General features: G+C 43.0%; 1 protein-coding gene across 2 annotated transcripts in view; it reads left to right on the top strand.

The window, feature by feature from the left end:
• Positions 1–16,594, top strand: part of SLC44A1 (solute carrier family 44 member 1) — a 101,110-nt gene extending 84,516 nt beyond the window's left edge. Inside the window, exons 14-16 of one of the 2 annotated variants that reach the window (XM_039543690.1) lie at positions 1,200–1,436; positions 5,381–5,461; positions 8,376–16,594. In XM_039543690.1, coding sequence (XP_039399624.1) covers positions 1,200–1,436; positions 5,381–5,461; positions 8,376–8,399 — 342 coding nt within the window. In that variant the 3' untranslated portion in view covers positions 8,400–16,594. Of the gene's footprint in view, positions 1–1,199; positions 1,437–5,380; positions 5,928–8,375 lie in introns of those variants that run through there. The other variant, XM_039543688.1, reaches the window with a different exon arrangement.
• Positions 16,595–17,191: the final 597 nt, after the last annotated feature.

The raw sequence follows: 17,191 nt of genomic DNA on the forward strand, positions 1-17,191 counted from the left end.
GTGTTCTTATTTACTAACCTACTAAATACTAGTCCAACTGCATCAGCTGTAGCCCCACGAGTACCTGTCAGCATTGGGGCCCTTCATGGAATGATCCGTCTATCCTCTGTACACTCCTCTTCGTGTAATACATCAGATTACAGTGAGCTGAACTCTAAGTGTGGTTTTCTAATCCAGTAAATACTCTAATCAATACAGAGTGATGGGAATGAGCACATAATGAAGACACAGGTGCCTTGGGGGTATTGAAGTGAACACTGCAGTTCTCTGGAGTAGTCTAACATACCAGGAAATGTCTCCATGAAAAAATGGCTTTCGCATCATTGGATGAACAGAAGGGTGGCAATAATGCTTAAATAAGCAGTGCAAACTACCAAACCAACAGTGTTAGCTCTATTCTGCTGCCTGGCCAACCCAGCTCTTCTTTCAGCCTAATTCAATATCTGAATAATACAGTGGAAACTGACCTATTTTGCAGTGTTTGATTTTTAAATGCAGAGGTATGGTGTATTGTTCATAAAAACTACATTGACACCTAGTATGACGTTTCTTAGGGCCACTCATGCTAATTTTTGGAAAACTACCTGAAAGATATATAGAAATGCCTTACGCTGTTAAAATCAGAGTTAGAAATAATGCTTAGTTTACAGTGGGGACCTAGTACACAAGGTAATTCTTAGCAGCCTTCCTGTTGCAAATCGGAAGGACTGGAACAAGCTGAAAGGTTATTTTGTGTGTGTGTGTGTGTGTCTGCAAGCAAAATGTTTATAAAGCATGTTAATTGGTGTATCTAGTTATATTAATTTTTATATTCTGTACAAAGTACAGACCTAGAACTGATCCCTGACTAGAGGAGTTTATAATTTGAATAAACTGACAACACAACAGAGTACGGTTCTGTCTTACTATGGTATCTTCCCCCCCAACCCCTGAACAGTGGGTGAGTGGCAGCTTTTTATTTACTCATGTGAATTACCTTTGGGGCTTTGAAGAGATGCAGGCACAGCATTGAAAACAGCTCTGGCTAGATCCAGCAGCACATGGGGTTTTAGTAGCATTTAGTATCTTGTAGTGGAATCAGTGACATTGTAGCATCCAGTTCTCCTATACCTGTGAGATTAAAGTGTGTGTGCACGTACATGAAAAATAATCCAACGGCTTCTGCAATCATTCTTGTCTTTCTGTTTTCTTTGCTTCAGGTCCTGATCGTTTGCAGCACAGGCTTGGCGGGGGTTATGTTGCTGAACTACCAGCGGGATTACACAGTGTGGGTGCTGCCTCTCATCATCGTCTGCCTCTTTGCTTTCCTGGTAGCTCATTGCTTCCTGTCAATTTATGAAATGGTTGTGGATGTCCTCTTCTTATGTTTTGCCATTGATACAAAATACAACGATGGAAGCCCTGGTAGAGAATTCTACATGGATAAAATTCTCATGGTAAGTTAGTTTTCCTCCCCTCTCCCTTGAGTCAAAGGAACTGTACTATCTATAGAGAATTTAGTGCAAGCTTCTGATGCCATTCAGCACAAAAATCCCAGCATCAGCCTTTTTTGTGTCTGACGAAGTGGGCATTCACCCACGAAGCTCGTGCTCCAGTACATCTGTTAGTCTATAAGGTGCCACAGGACTCTTTGTGGCCTTTTTTAGAGACCTTTCTCTTGGGTCCAGAAGAAAGTATGACTAACATCAGTAGTGCCCAAGTTGGGGTTTCTTACCCAGACCAACAGATCAGCCTTTGCTCAGACAGTCTCTCTCCTGGTCCTCAAATAGCAGCGCTTACAGTCCCTCCCTGAAGTACGGGTCTGAGCCCAAGTTGCTATTAGCATCTCATTTGACAGGGACAAAGTAGGCCATGTTACAGTTACACTATGTCTACCCTAGAGACTTGCACTGGCACATCTCTACCAATGCAGCTGCGCCACTGTCAGAGCAGTTACACCACAGATCTATGCCAACAGGAGAGAGCTTTCCTGTCGACAGAATTAAACCACCCCCAGTGAGTGGTGATAGCTATGTCGGCGGGAAAAGCTGTGCACACTACCACTTAGGCCGGTGAAACGTATGTCGCTGAGGTATGTGGGTTTTTTCACACCGCAGAGTGACATACATTTTGCTGGCATAAGTGGTAGTGTAGACATGGTCTTAGTTTCTTAATTTAGATGTTCCCCCTCACCCCCCACGTACATCTGATGTACTAGAAATGGGGAAGTAAAAATCCTCTTAAAGCCAACATTAGACTGAATTCAGCGCTAAGGCCTGGTCTACACTACAAGTTTATCTCGAATTTAGCAGCGTTAAACCGAATTAACCCTGCACCCATCCACACAACGAAGCCCTTTATTTCGATATAAAGGGCTCTTAATATCGATATCTGTACTCCACTCCAACGAGGGGAGTAGCGCTCAAATCAGTACTGCCATTTTGAATTAGGGTTAGTGTGGCAGCAATTCGACGGTATTGGCCTCCGGGAGCTATCCCACAGTGCACCATTGTGTCCGCTCTGGACAGCAATCTGAACTCGGATGCACTGGTAGACAGGAAAAGCCCCGCGAACTTTTGAATTTCATTTCCTGTTTGCCCAGTGTGGAGAGCTGATCAGCACAGGTGACCATGCAGTCCCAGAATCAAAAAAGAGCTCCAGCATGGACCGTACGGGAGTTACTGAATCTGATCTCTGTATGGGGAGATGAATCTTTTCTATCAGAACTCCGTTCCAAAAGACGAAATGCCAAAACATTTGAAAAAATCTCCAAGGCCATGATGGACAGAGGCCACAAAAGGGACTCAGCACAGTGCTGCGTGAAACTAAGGTGCTGAGACAAGGAGCTGAGACAAGCGTACCAGAAAGCCAAAGAATCAAATGGATGGTCACGGAGGGAGGGGCGATGATGACTGTAGCTATCCCACAGTTCCCGCAGTCTCCGAAAACCATTTGAATTCTTGGCTGAGCTCCCAAAGCCTGAAGGGTCAAAAACATTGTTGCGGGTGGTTCAGGGTATATGTCATCGTCGAACCCCCGTCTCTTCCCCCCGTCATCTCTCCCCCGCCCCCCGGTGAAAGCAAAGGGAAAAAAATCCTTTCTTGCCTTTTTTCAATGTCATCATATGTCTACTGGATGCTGCTGGCAGACACGGTGCTGCAGCGCTACACAGCAGCATCCCCTTCCCTTCCCTTGCCTTGCAGACGGTACAGTATGACTGATATCCGTCATTATCGTCCCGTGAGTGCTCCTGGCTGGCCTCGGTGAGGTCAGCCGGGGGCGCCTGGGCAAAAATGGGAATGACTCCAGGTCATTCTCTTCTTTAAGCTTTGTCTAATGGAGATTCAGTCCTGCCTGGAATATCATAGCAGCTGGAGGCTGCCCTCCCCTCCCCACTTTGATCTCTGCTTGCAGAGGCAATAAAGTCAGTGTTGTTATTCCTGCATTCTTTATTACTTCATCACACAAATGGGGGGACACTGCCACGGTAGCCCAGGAGGGGTAGGGGAAGAGGGAAGCAATGGGTGGGGTTGTTGCAGGGTCACCCCCTAGGATGACATGCAGCTCATCATTTCTGCGGGATGTCTGGGGCTCTGACCCGGGGCGGCCGTTTGCCTCTTCGGTTCTTTAGTAGGCTTGCCTGATATTGTAGGCAGGACTGACTCTCCATTAGACAAAACTTAAAGAGAATGACCTGGGGAGTCATTCCCATTTTTGTCCATGCCCCAACCAACCTCGCCGAGGCCGGCCAGGAGCACCCATGACAGCAGCAGACAGTACAGTATGACTGGTAACCGTCATTGTCAACTTGCAAAGCAGCAGACAGTACAGTAGAGCTGGTAACCGTCTTTGCTAACTTGTAAAGGCAAGGGGATGCTGCTGTGTAGCACTGCAGTACCGCGTCTTCCAGCAGCATCCAGTTGACATACAGTGAAAGTGAAAAAAGGCTGAACAGGCTCCATGGTTACCGTGCTATGGCGTCTGCCCGGGCAATCCAGGGAAAAGGGCGCAAAACGATTGTCTGCCGTTGCTTTCACGGAGGGAGGATTGACTGACGACATTTACCCATAACCACGCGCGACACTGTTTTTGCCCCATCATGCATTGGGATCTCAACCCAGAATTCCAATGGGCGGGGGAGACTGCGGGAACTATGGGATAGCTGTGGGATAGCTACCCACAATGCAATGCTCCAGAAGTCGACGCTAGCCTCGGTACATGGACGCACACCACCGAATTAATGTGCTTAGTGTGGCCGCGTGCACTCGACTTTATACGATCTGTTTCCAAAAATTGTTTTCTGTAAAATCGAAATAATCCCGAAGTGTAGACATACCCTATAGAGAGAATTTCCTTGTTCCTGTTTCTCTACCTGCTCTACATAGCAGCCAGGAAGTCCATTCCTCACTTCACATGAAATGTATTCTCATGCATAAACCAGAGACAGACTCAAATCCAATTATTCTTAACATTCTGATTTCTGAATACTTGTTGGGAAGTGTGTCAGGATTTTAACCCTAAGCCTCTGTTGTGTAGTGTCTTAGGTTGTATAGTACGTGATGCTAACTGATCGCGTTGATATCAAATGTAGAATAATAATTGAAAATACCTTACGCTCACATAGCACAGGTAATTTAGTAAGATCATGATATATAATCTAGCACAAGAAATCTAGAAAGATCACAGTGTGTGCAGAGAATCAATGTTCAGATTGGCCACAAAATTGTAAACAACAAAGGGATGCGGTAGATATCAAAGTACTAGTGGCATGGAACTTCCTATGTGATGCCTTCACCTTTACAATAGAAAGAAATATTGAAATACTACAGAACTATAGCATATCTGCTGCTATCTTTAATAGCAGGGTCTAATGTCTGGCTGCTTCCATTTGATGTTATAACAAATGGGAAAGGCCATGTCCGTGGTGGGGGGAAAATCTCACAAGACGAGATCCTGGATGTGGAAAAGTTTTGAGAAGTTGTGTTCTGAGGGATTAGGGAAAACTAGAAGGCATTGCTAGAAGTAAAAACAAAATCTCAGTACATTTTTTTCTATTACAACTGCTTGATAGAGTTGTAACACTACATACTGTTTTCAGTGGACAGAATATAGTGGCTGGGGTCTGTATTTATTTTGTGCCAGTCATCAGAATGTGGATGCCAGGGATGGTTGAGGGGGATGGTTAATACTGTCTGTAAGGATCTTTTGAGTGCCAAAGGGGTAAGAGACAGAGGGAGGCAGTATCTCTTGTTTTTGTGTTCGCTTCTTGGGACAGAACAGATGACTTTTTGTGACATTGTCAGGGAATTTTATATGTGAGCCATAGGCTTGCACATTCCCTGGCTGTACTTCAGCATACAACCAGTAGAGGAAAGACTAAGCCACTTGACTTATTTTGCAGGAGTTTGTGGAGAACAGTAGAAAATCAATGAAAGAAGCTGGCAGGGGAGGTGGAGCTGAAGGCAGAGAGCTAAAACCAATGGTAGGTGCAGATGAGGAGGTGGCCATCCTCCAAGAATTTCACTTTTACTTCCTCTCCCTCTCTGTCTTTACTGACTGCACTTCTTCAGGGGAAGTTTTTGTTCTTTGTATCACTCAAGATGTTCTGCTTTTTCTGTTTGTGAGCTTGCCTATCACCTGGATGGCAGAGTTTTTGTCACAGCTGAGACCATCTCCTGTAAAAGTAAGCTGAAAGGAACTGTATCTTGTGAAATAGAAATAGTGGAAGAATCAGTTGAATTAGGATCAGGATTGCAGCAGTGCCCACAACATGCTAGGTGGTACACACAGAAGACAGTCATCTTATTTTGTAAGATCTGTGGGGCAGGGAGTGTAATTAATTACTAGCATAGCCCAACTTACTCCTCTTTCCATTGGTGAACTAAATTCTTAATTTTGCATTCAGCATAAAAACCTGAAAGACACTTATGAGCTGTATCCTAAAACAATGGAGGCCATGCGCATCAGGGTCACACCAAATTATGTTAAACTGTGGCAAGGGATTGGATACAGTGATTCCTTTCAACCTGCTTAGAATAACATTTCTCCCAGTTTGTTTTTTATTGCTAACTATTTATGTTGCTGTCTCTTGCACTCTCTATTTCCATCTCACATTGTCAGATATAGGGACAGTGCATCACTTATGCTTCTGAAGTCTTAACCACCACCTGTTTTCACTTACGCTGTGCCTATTTGAAAGGCATGGCATGTTTAAGTATCCTGTAATAAGGAACATCTGTAACTAATTCAGATAGTGGAGTTATCCAGCTTGCAAGGTGAGCTTGGGACTCGGAGAACTGGGAACCAGGCTTTCTGTGTATAAAAGATGGGCAGGTATGACTGAACTAGTTAGAGATGAGCCTGTTAATACTGACGCTAGAACAGTGTTTTCTATTACATCAGTACCTGCCATAGGGTATAGTGGGGTTTATGTTGATTCCTCCAACAGTAAGTAGTAACTCTTTTAAATGATAAAAAGTAATGAAATCCAAATACATTTCCTTATAGTAGAAAATTCCTTTTTAATATGGCATATATAAAGCCATGCTGTGCCAGCACTTTGATCTAGAAAGATTGAATTCCTGCTCTCTGATTAACCCTGTAGCTGTGAGAAGTATTATGCTAAGTTACTTATGCAATCAGTTCTAGCATATCAACCTAGATTATAAAGGGTCTTTCATTATTATTGGGAGGGACAGCTCAGTGGTTTGAGCACTGGCCTGCTAAACCCAGGGTTGTGAGCTCAATCATTGAGGGGGCCATTTAGGGATCTGGGGCACACAAAAAAACCCTGTCAGGAACAGTACTTGGTCCTGCTAGTGAAGGCAGGGGACTGGACTGGATGACCTTTCAAGGTCCCTTCCAGCTCTATGAGCTAGGTATATCTCCATATATTGTATTATTATGGGTGCCAAGATCTCATTACTGTTGTTGTCTCTAGAATTGTGCAGAGTAATTCCCATGCACAACTTCCTCAGCATATAGACACTTAGTCCAGTGACAGTGGTTTGGCTCACTTATTGTGACCTGTGTGGTTTTGTTCAAACCTCTCCTTGCACAGTCTTCTGGAAGGCCAGCATTTTAGCCATGACTGGCCTTTCTCCACCTTAAAGTATTTGTTAAAGCATAAGTGCTATTGTATATCTAAATATAGAACAAGAACGTTTTCATATGTATGATCTACCGTTTTCTTCAAGGAGTAATTCCAACTAAGTGACCATTAGACGCTACTGCTGGGATTTTCAAATCTATCTAAGCGTATTCACAGCTCCCATTAAAATTAGTGGGAATTAGGTGTCCATATCCTCTAAGCAGCCTTAAAAGTCCTAGCCTAAAACTTTTTACTCAACTCCCAATTCAGAGTACTGGTTTCCATCAAGTAGTGTCCTTATAACGTCCACCTTATAGCTAGTGCACACTGCGAAAGATGCTAAAAGCTGTTGGTCCAGCATTTTCAGGCTTAAGCTTGGTTCCTCAGCCATATTTGGGTACCTGTGAAAAGACAGGCTGAGCATCCACACTGCCACAGCCTTCAGAGGGAGCTATGCATGCTCAGCACCCTTGGAAGTCAGGCCTCTTGTTTAGGAACCTAACGTTAGGCCACTCAGGTTTTGAAATTTATCTTTTAGTCCCTTACAGAGGATTGTTAGAGAGATGGTGTGACCATGGGACAGGAAGGCAGGAACTCCTACATTGTATTTCCAGTTCTGATACTAACTTGGTTGCCTTGCACAAATCATCGGGCCATATTTTCTGAAGTGGCTTCCAATTTTTGGGTGCCTAATTTCAGCTGCATGGAGTCCAGAAAAGCAGGAATTGAACACTAATATGAATAACAAGAACATCCAGAGCTCTAATAGTTAATGCTGACCTTTTGGAAAGGATCTAAAACCTCATGCCTCAGGGTTGAAGCTCATCTCTAACTATTAGAGAGTAGGATAAAACCTTCATGTGCAGGGCAGATTATCACACATCTGCCTACTGTGAAGTTTGTTGCACCTTTCTCTGAAGGCCATTATCAGAGAGGGTACAGGACAAGGTGGACCATAATGCTGATCTGATCCAGCATTTCCTCTCTTCCTAAAGTTGAGTACCCAAAAATTAAAGGCCAGTTGGGACTTCCGTGCTTTGCCTCAGTTGCCTCATTTATAAAGTAGATTTATAAATCTCTCTCAAGAGTGTGGAGGATTAGTTCAGAAATGTAAATGGCTACCTAGAATTACACTTCTTAAAAATCTGAGTGGAAACATTTAGGAGTTGTCATTTCTAAAGAGACTGTCTAGGTTCAAGAACAAGGCTTTTCAAACTTTACTATTTGTAGTGATCCTTTGGGATCAGTTTCTTCAGTTGTCCATTGACGTGTGTCTAAGACTGTACCGTATGACTTTGTTTTCTAGGCCTCTGGAGCAAGTTCATCTTGAAACTAGCCAGCCATTATGGAATCCATTGACATTCCAAAACACTGTATATAAATAAGCAGCCAAAATCAGAAAAGGAACAGGGATTTAATACTTTTTTTAATGATTATTTTTGTGAAACATGTACTCTTTTCATACGGGTGGCTTTTACAAGCAACTTTATCATTGTTCCTTTGTTTAATCATTGTGGTCATGGAAATGTTAAGATTCTTATCTGATTAAGATACAATCTAGAGGAGGATTCAGTTATTTTTAAAAGAAATTAAATCAAGACTATTGGTTAGAGTATCAGGTTTATCAGGTGTCCCTCAAAATTGAAATGTAACCAAGAATTATGTTTAAATCAGCTCATTTAGGATTTTATATTTCAACTCAGATGCATCAGTGACTTCTGGGGAAATGTTTCAGAGTTAAAAAACAATTAAAATTTTAGGTGTTTTTAAAAGGGTTTCAGTGAGAGTCATAATTATAACTCATTTGTAGTCAGTCATTTTACCCACCAACCCTAATGGGGCCTAGTGTTTTGTTTATAAATTTCAGATATCAAAATAACCAACTCCTCAGGTATTTAGATGTTGTGGGAGCCCCTGCATTTCTATGAAAGAGAAACTAGACAATGGGAAAGGATGAGTTTTATATGCAACTGTTTTCCGTTTTACTTTATTTTTCCCTTTGAGTTCAGTAGCCTCCTTTGCACTTCATAAGGCTCCTTTGAAGGGTATGGATTCTCCAAACAAGCAGTTGAACAAACTGATCATTAAAACTCAGCCTTAGCCATACTCCTCATAACTCATTCATGACTAGATATAAGGATGCTGGGCATGGGGAGAGAAACAAACTGTACAAAGAGTATTGTAAGTGGCTTTTATTTACCTCCAGAGAGATTTGGGAAGTGTAAATGTAAATGGCCAGGCCTTGGCTGTTTTCTCATTCATATTAGTATGTACTGTAGCCGGTGGGTAAAACAGAAGAGGGTAGATAAACATTTCTTCGGAAATGACACTGCCATGGGATCGAAAGTTATCCACTAACCATAAGATAACTTGTTCATTTTAATTCTTGAGTGTTTTAAAATTTTCGTTCTTGAAGCTTACCAGATATGAATGCTAATACTCCATTGTTCAGCTTATTGTAATGGTAAATGCTTAGTGTATTTGCTAAGAACTCATGATCTGTTCATGCTATATACTCCTTTTTGTTACAATTTTTTAAGAAAACTATTTTTGTTAATGTAAAGTAAATATTTCAGAGCAGAATTTTTAAACTTATTGCACTAAATACAAGCTCTGTACGAATAAATAATGCCTCAATGGTTTGTTCACTCCATACAAGAAAATCTTTTGAAAGAGAGCAGCCCTTCCAGCTAAGCTTTGCAAATGGATTAAAGAGGGATGTGTGGAGAAGCATACGATTAATGCCACCAGGGTTTTATCAGCAACTGTTTGCTTATGTGCTTCCTTTCAAAGGATCAGACCTTTAAACTGCTGCCGAAGGTAAAAGGCATCCTGTATTTTTTTAATTAATGAGTGCTCTTAACAGTTCCAGTGGTAGCGAACTACTTCTGTTTTGTTTCTATAAGTCATTTGATACTTCAATTTTTTCAGACTTCTTGCAATAAAAATCAGGATTAATAGAAGGATTTACCCTTATCATAACACAAACGAAACAGTATGAATATAAATAAACTGTAGCTGTTTGAGGGCAAAAACTGGCTTAGGCTCTGATCCTGCAAACACTTATGCAACTGTGTAGCTTTATTCAACGAAGTAGTTCCATTGACTTCAATAGGACTGCTCATAGCTCAGTGGTTTGAGCATTGGCCTGCTAAACCCGAGGTTGTGAGTTCAATCCTTGAGGGGGCCGTTTAGGGAACTGGGGTAAAAATCTGTCTGGGGATTGGTCCTGCTTTGAGCAGGGGGTTAGATTAGATGACCTCCCGAGGTCCCTTCCAACCCTGATATTGTATGTAAGTCAAGTTATGCACCTGTGTAAGCATTAACTGGATCAGGGCTTTAGTCTGGGATTTTAATTGGAGCACTGGTTAGGTCTCTCAATGTAAATTACATGCATCTGTCAGGACGTCTCAGAGACATTAGGGCAGCCTTCATTTATGCACAGAAGGAGTCTGCTGCATCAACGGCCAGAAGTGCACTGGCTCAGCTGCAGCTCTGGAGTTTGGAGACTTAGAATATGTGCCGAGATCAGTGGGGTTTGGCAGTGAGTTAAATACTGGCTCGGCAGGATCCTAGAAGCTAGATTCCAAAGCTAAGAAAAGGATTGTCATGTACCTAGCTACTCCACAGAAACTGCAGCTTACACCCTGTTTCTGAAGACATCATTTGACTTCTCTGACGGAAGCCTTGGATTCTGCTCACTTTGACCTAACATCATATTCCTGCCATGACAAGTTCCGCAACTTTGGGTTCTCTGCTCCCTGGAAGCCGTGGCGGGAGGGGGGGCTTTTCAGTTAACTTACAACTGGAACTGTAATCAGAAACAAAGTTTGTATTTTTGTATAACTTGCCTGTGCACCATTTTTATAACAGGGCCTGTTTTACAAATAAATTGGTTTTATTATCACAGTGCGTAGAAGTTATGGACAACGCTTTTGTATGGGTAGCTGTAATTTTCAAGTTATCTATCATTATAAAGTTCTTAATCAATTCAAGTGTACCATTCCTTTGTGTATGTACAGCATGCATAGCTTTTCAGTTACAAAGTAGGGTCATGCCTTACTGAACTATCACAAATGCCCTGGCTGTTCAAAAGCATTCCTTTCCCATGCAGGCTTTCTAGTGGCACTTCAGTGTTTTGGATGCTCTTTGAAACTTACTTTTGCAGCAGACTACAAGCTGCCCTCTTCCTTCCTAGTCCCTCCTTTGTGTGTGGAGAGAGAGGTGGAAAACAAGTCTCTAGAGAAAGTTGCTTGCAGAGCAAGTTTTAGATGCTCGTTGCCTATCCTGATAATGAGGGTAGTGGGAATGTGATTTCTCCTGCAGTAATATCTACACCTGGCAGCTGAGACGCTTGGCACTGCCAGTGATAAAGGATTTAGACACTTCCTCCTATCTGGTTATCAAAGTTAGTGTCAGTGCTACCATTCCCTCCTGCACTGGGTGACGCTTACTGGTGAGGGGGTGGCTGAGAAGGATAAAGCTGGGGAAGCCGTCTTCTTAGGATGCCCCGACTCTTAAAAACTCTGCATAAGCAAGAAGGATTAGAGAGTCAGCCAGGTCAGCTTGGATTTAAAATCCTAGCCTGGGTGAATGACAGCACATTTGGATTGTAGCACATTATGCAACATATTCCTAGCTTTGGTCACTTGGGCTTGAAAGACCAGAATAGCTGTTTGCTACACTTCAGGTAGAGCCCGAGCAGTGTCGGGCCCTTCTCGCCTCTCCCTGTTCTTTAAGGACAATGTGCTGGCCACAGGGAGAACACACTTACCTGCAGAAAAGCTCTCATTTCTATATTTCTCTTTCAGCATAGGGGCACCAAGCAGCTGCACGCCAGCATGTGCCACTGACCTCAGCATGTGCCAAGGGCATCCTCGCCTCCCCAAGGCAGTGATTCAGGAGATCACCTGGACTAAATGGGGTGATTTAAGGTGCTTCCCCACCACTTATCTCCTGCCCGAGACCATTCCCTCTTCCTCACAGCAGTTGCAGTCATTGCACTCTCCATGTTTGGGAGGACATACCGCCACCTGGGAGATCTCAGCGCTGCTCCACAGCTAGCCTCTAAGCACGTGATGCATCCCCAGCCCCTGTTCTTAGTTTGATTCCTGGGGTTGCATTCAGCCCCGTGTGTGCCCATTGGCAGGGCTGTCTTATGTACCGCTTTCATTTGGCTCTGTAGCTCGAGAGAGTCTTGTTGTTAGGTGTCTCTCTTCTTGGTCACACACTAAGTGGGGCTCACTCAACCTGGAAAATCCAGTTATGGGCTCAGCGCTAATCTAGGGCTTCTCCAATAGTTTCTGTACAACTCCCTCTGCTGGTGATAGCTGCCTTTTGAAAGGGCTTTCCGCACAATCAGCAACTCCCTTGCAACAAGATGCCCCCTTTTTCTGAGGTGCACACTGGCTGGTGGCTCTCCCGATGTAGAATGGTAGAGACGAGAGTCCCAGCTGAGTCAAATATTCGACCAACTGATCTGCCAGGATTTGAGTTTCTTTTTAACGTGCCCTCATGACATGCACTTTAATGGCTTGCTCTGAGCAGTTAAAATGTATTCTATGAATGTATGTTGTGGATTCAGAGTAAGATGCATATAGCAGACTTCTGTATAGTATTTAATCACCAAACAGTGATCATGCTGGTCTTCATGCGTATTACACATTGCGTTGAGTGACAGTCATTTAAGAAGTACTGTGGACCAGATCTGAGAGTGGGTATCTAACTTTAAGTGCCCAGTTTTGAAAGTCTTGACCTGTGCTTATATGGTCACTATTTTCCTAAATCGAAGCATCAGTTCATAAAGTGTGTGTTAGTAATAGGTCCTGAGCTACATCATGGCTGAACAAAGCCTGTAGTTTCTCAATGTAATAAGCCCAAACCCAGCTCTAAAACTAACCGATTTGTCTGAACCATGGTGCACACTCTGATAAGAGACATTCGATTAAGTCACTTTTAAAAACAATGTCTTTGTTAACACTTGCTGTTTATTATTGCCTATGGGCAGAGACTAGTACGTTTCTCTGTTTCATATGCTGTCTAGCCACTGTGTTCTCGAGCTGCTTTCCTTCGTGGATAGATTAGAGAGGGATGGCGTCTCAACTTTTTTGTTTGTCGCCTGGGATGTGTTATGGAAAACATTGAGAACTGTTGGTGTACCACAGTGTTGCAAAGTTTAGCTTCAATGTAGCAAGAGAATGCAACTAAGCCAAAACCATTTTCAGTGACATTCTAAAATCACGAAAATACTTTTCTAGTCACATTAAGCTATTTGACTCCATTTATTTTTTAAATAGATTTAGCCACCTAACATTCTCTTTAAAGAATGAAATAGCATTTGAACAATTAAAACCCTTTGGGCAACTTTTCTCCCCAAAGGGGAAAACATGCAAATTATAATGTTCCAAATATACCTGTTCTCTACAGGAAATTTCAGAGGAATTGGAACAGATAGTTGTCTGGAATTTCCATAGTGAATCAGCCAAAATCCTATAAAAATAGTTTGGTGGAACTTCTATTAAAAAAACAAATTACCAAGTACTATGGGATCAAAACCTGTTTGTCTTACTGCTGAAATTAGTTCCAATTGATGTTCAAATAAATGAAGCAGGATTTGATCCTTTGGTAGATTCTGTAGAAATGTTGGACATACCTTAACAAAGAACTAAGAGTGCTGCAGGGTTTTACAGCAGAACCACCACCAGTCTTGAAAACTGAACTGCAATGCTTTAAATAAATTCAAAGAATGCTTTGACCTCTGAGATATTTGATGGAAGACATGGGTAGATTAAATTACAAGCAGCAGACAGTTTAAAACTACCTTAAGGTTTTCTCTGCAGCAGTTAAAGGCGTCATTGACCCCTAGCACAGCAATGCCTGCATTTATTCTAGGCGGTACAGGTATTAACTTGCACAAGATGAGACAATGCTTCTCTGGACAAGTAAGAATGTGTTTTGCTGGGATTTTCAGAATTGTTTAGGAATGCAATTCCCGTTGAAAGTCAGAGGGAGTTTCATACCTCACTCCGTTAGCCTCCTTTGCTCTTAATGCAAAAATACTTCTCTTACTATAATGTTGGGATTGGGTAGATCTTTACCAGGAGAGTGAGAGCCCAGGTGTAAGTTAGGGGACCTATGCAGCGGAAAAAGGCCAGAGAGGCAGTCAGCAAGGTCTCTTCACTGTTGAGTAATATTCCTAACAAAGCAATGCAACTTAACATGAACAGAATAAAAAGAAGCCTCCAACCCTCCTTCCCTGGAACATCTGTGCAAAAAGAAGGGGAAAGCTGAGCTGCAGTTAACACTTGGTTTGCTAGGAGCCAGGTAATCACCCTATGCCGGTCACCCCAGGATTATTCATGTTTGTCAACAGCTCCTAGTTTACAGGCTTAGCCTGTTCCCAGTGAAGTCAATGGGAGTTTCACCCTTAAATGTAGTGTGAGCAGAAGCAGTCTCTGACTCCACCTCCTTAGACAGATAGGGGAAGAGACCTGTATACCCTCAGCCCCACATGCTCTCTCCTGGGTGAGTGGTGCATCGTAAAGCAAATCTAAGTGGTGCTTGGTTTACAAGAAGTCTTATTTCCTTCCTGCCATTTTGAAGGAAGTTCTCTTTGTAATAGACTCATTAGACCAAGGCTCTGGCTGAGTTACTGAAGTCCTCAAATATCGATTTAAAGACTTCACATTATAGAGAATCTACCATTTACTGTAGTTCAAACAAAAGTGCCCCATGCTGCAGAGGAAGGAGTCTCTGCCAGTCTGCCCTGGGGAACAATTCCTTCCCAACCCCAAATGTGGCAATGAGTTAGACTTCAGATGCCTTATCTATTTTACAAGCTGGAAGCCCTAGAAAAGATGAGCTGAGGGAATGGATGGTAAAACGTAGATACACCCTAGCACAGTTATGTCACAAGGTGTTCCCATCCTGCACCACAAAGATTGGGAAGCACTGGCTGGCTGGTGAGCCTCCCTGACATGCTCAGGGTCTAAGATGGGTCTCTAGTGCACCCAACCACGGTAAAGTAGGGGATACATCTTGCTTCAACAGGGCTGATTTTTAACAGGTAAGGAAACAGATGATTGGCACATGTTTAATTTTAGGGACGATGCGGGGTCTGGGGGAGAATAAGGGGAGGGGGAGGCGCTCTGCGAAGTAGTACTGCACTTACGTTTTCTAACACTCGTTCTTACAGGGCCAGCCCTGCAGCTGGTGTAAATGTTGCTCGACAGACAATGGCGTTTCACTGATTTACAGCAGCTGAGGATCTGGCCTACAGCACTGTCAGGTCCACACTCAACATGTAGGCTGCAGGCGTTGCCCCCTGGCTTCACTGTGATTAAAACAAGCATGTCTGTGAGCCAGGAGCAGAGAGTGATGGTAGAAAGCAGGTAGCTGGAAGGGGACATGTCTCCAGAACAGCAGTGGATTAGAACGACACATGGCCCAGATCCACAACTTAGCTACCTCCTTCCTCTCCATAATAGCCTCCAGTTTCCTTCCTCAAAGCCTGAGTAGTGTGTGCTATGCACCGGGGTTTCAGCATCTAGCCCCTGGCTGTGTCCACCTTCCCTTACATCGGAGTGGGCCCCGAGGGGGCAGCCTGGACCCAGGGTGTGTCTAGGAATCCTACATTGGCAGCAGATGGCAGCCATCAGATGAGTGCTCTGCTGCTTGCTGTCCACTAACTCATTGCTGCTTACTCTCAATATTGCAAGGGCCCTGCCTTAATCCTCCCCTGCTACCTAACCAAACTGGTTGGCCCTTGGAACAGAACAGTAAACAGAATTTTACTTACTTTGTCAATAGACATTGACAAAGGTTGGCTGAAGCCCTTCACAGCTGAGTTTCATATGCATAAAGAGGTCAGAATATAGCCTACAGACCCTTCTTAGTGGCTTAGAAAGCATGTGTACCGTTGCAGAGTTCGGCAAGTGTTGGTTTTCCTCTTTTACTTTTAGCAAGTAGGCAAGGTGCAGCCGTCTACCAGCAGATTGGCATTATTTTTGTACTGTTTGGACTGTATCTCAGATAGTTACTATATTTGATACCGAAAAAGTGGGGAATCAAAATCTGTTTGGAAATAACTGGTTTTACAGACCAAACATGGCTTAAGTACTTGCAGATGGCATTGTTACAGTCTTTACCACTACTTCATCCTGGTGCAGGTTCTTCATCCAGATCATGCATACTTCTAATAAGGGGATCAAACCCAAGGAATGTATTAGCAATTAATGTTGAATCTTGCTGGTCCATTTACTAAGAAGTGCGCGTCTTTCCAATGGAATGCCACCTTTTGGAATAAAACTACTTAACGTGACACTGTTTATTGTTGTCTGAGAACCTGAAACGTGTTGTAATGAAAATTGTAAATGGTGGAGGGGAAGGGAAATTAACAGTTCTGATCTAATATTAGATTTTCTGTGTAAACTGACTGTGGCAGAATACTGATGCAAACTGTATTTTAGTCTAACAAATGTATAGAATTTTTTTATGTATCAGAATAAAGTTTTATAGGAAAGACTTTTTCATGTCTATTCTGTTGGCTGGCAAGATGCTTTCCCTTGCAGGATGGGTGAGTAGTAGAGCAGGACTGGGCTTGATGGGCAGACTTTGGCTCTGGATTAAACTTCCCCTGAGGGTATATGTAATAAAGACTTAGAACTACAATGTGGCCTAGCCCCACTTGGATATTAAAATGTGTTAGCCATCATGAGTCTTATACGCACACCCTTTTTTCCTTACGTAGGCAGGAAAGAAATATGTTCAGATGTCTGTCCGGTCCTTCACTGTCTGAAATAACACATTTGCAAGCAAATATGCATGAGCATGTTACTCTAATGCCCCCAGGCTTAAAGAGACATCTCTAATATTAGACCATGTTCCTCACTGTAATACCTCATCACTACTGACAGTAGCACCTGGAGCTCTCAAAAGATCAGCATTCCATTGTGTTAGGTGCCGTACACGGACAAAGACATGGTCCCCACTCTGAAGCTTTTACAATCCAAGGCCCCAGTTCTGCAGTGCTTTATAGATGTGCTTAACTTGGTGTCTCATGGCACATTTTTAAGTGCTTTCAGGATCAAAGCCCAAGAGGACAAGTAGCATAGCAAGGATGGG

This window comes from Mauremys reevesii, linkage group 6, assembly GCF_016161935.1.
Source record: "Mauremys reevesii isolate NIE-2019 linkage group 6, ASM1616193v1, whole genome shotgun sequence".
Taxonomy (NCBI): Eukaryota; Metazoa; Chordata; order Testudines; family Geoemydidae; genus Mauremys; species Mauremys reevesii.